This window comes from Merops nubicus, unplaced genomic scaffold, assembly GCF_000691845.1.
Source record: "Merops nubicus isolate BGI_N331 unplaced genomic scaffold, ASM69184v1 scaffold40377, whole genome shotgun sequence".
Classification (NCBI taxonomy): Eukaryota; Metazoa; Chordata; class Aves; order Coraciiformes; family Meropidae; genus Merops; species Merops nubicus.
Window position 1 is genome coordinate 1 of NW_008621654.1, and position 1,162 is coordinate 1,162.

General features: G+C 65.7%; 1 protein-coding gene across 1 annotated transcript in view; it reads right to left on the reverse strand.

Annotated features, from left to right (window-relative positions):
• Positions 1-85: 85 nt before the first annotated feature.
• The window catches only part of ZNF414 (zinc finger protein 414), a gene marked incomplete at its 3' end in the record, with an annotated part of 1,972 nt that continues 895 nt past the window's right edge, over positions 86-1,162 (reverse strand). The window contains exons 2-4 of the mRNA XM_008944552.1: positions 739-872; positions 281-382; positions 86-193 (exon numbers count right to left, since the gene is read on the reverse strand). Of these exons, the coding sequence (XP_008942800.1) occupies positions 86-193; positions 281-382; positions 739-872 (344 nt within the window). The remainder of the gene's footprint in view (positions 194-280; positions 383-738; positions 873-1,162) is intronic.

Consider the following 1,162-nt stretch of genomic DNA (forward strand, 5'->3'; position numbering starts at 1 on the left):
ACCACCACGGGCACTGCCACAGTGCCAAGCCCCCCCTTGCCACCTCCCAGCTGAGAAAGGGCACCCTGCCACGACAAGGCCTTACCCTCAAGGGACTGCGTGGGTCTGTAGTGGACCTTCAGGTGGTCCATCAGCTCCTGCATGCTGGGGAAGGCCAGCTTGCAGCCGTAGCTCGAGCACTGGTAGTGCTTCCCTGCAAGGAGACGGGTGTGTTGGCCTCAGCCATGCCCAGGCTGGCATTGCCAACCCCCCCCAGGGGCAGGGTGGGTGCCAGGCTCACCTGGGACAGGTCTCCGCTTCAGTGGCCTCAGGTCCTGGGCTGGGGTCCCTCCGGTGCCCACCACGGGCATGGGGCCGCCGGGCAGAGCGGCCTCACTGCAGCCTGCGAGGGAGAGCCCGTGAGGCACCGCTGAGCCCAGCCCCTGCCCACACCACCGCCCTGCCCACCCTCCTCCCACCCGTATGGGCATCCTGCAGGGTCTGCAGGGCACTGGTATGGAAGGGGCTGGAAGAGCAGGAGCCCTCCAGAGTGCTTAGAGAGGGAGAATCTTTATAAAAAGCTGCTGGGGTGAAGGTGAATCCTGCTGGTGCCCTGCATGGGCTGGGCGATGCCAAGGGTGTGCCCTCAGGGTGCTCCCGGCCGCCCCTCCAGGGTGGGATTTGCCCAAAGGGGCCTTATGTCAACAGCAACAAAATCTTCTCCCCCCACCGTCCTGCCCCGTGGCACAAGGGCCTCACCTGCCCCCTCTCCAGCGTATTTACCCCCCAGGGGGAAGGTGGGCACAGCCTCCTCCTTCTCTGTCTTCATGGCCTGGCTGGTGGTGGGCACGGGGCCGGGCACACGCTGCCAACAGCAGCTTCTCCTGGCACGGCTGCAGTGGGCACAAGGGGAGAGGTTACAGCCTGTCCAGAGCTGTGCCCGCTGCCCCCTCCTCAGTGGGAGCACTGGGACCCCAGGGACAAGCTAGCAGGAGTTGCCAGCTTCAGAGGGGCTGTGTGGCACCTCTACACGGCAGATGTGGTGCCAAGGCAGCTTTTGGTGGCAACCATCCCCCAGCACTGCCAGGTCCCCACTGCCCCGTGTCCCTCACCCCACATCTCCACAGCTTGGAAACCCCTCCAGGGGTGGGGACTCCACCACTGCCCTGGGCAGCCTGGCACA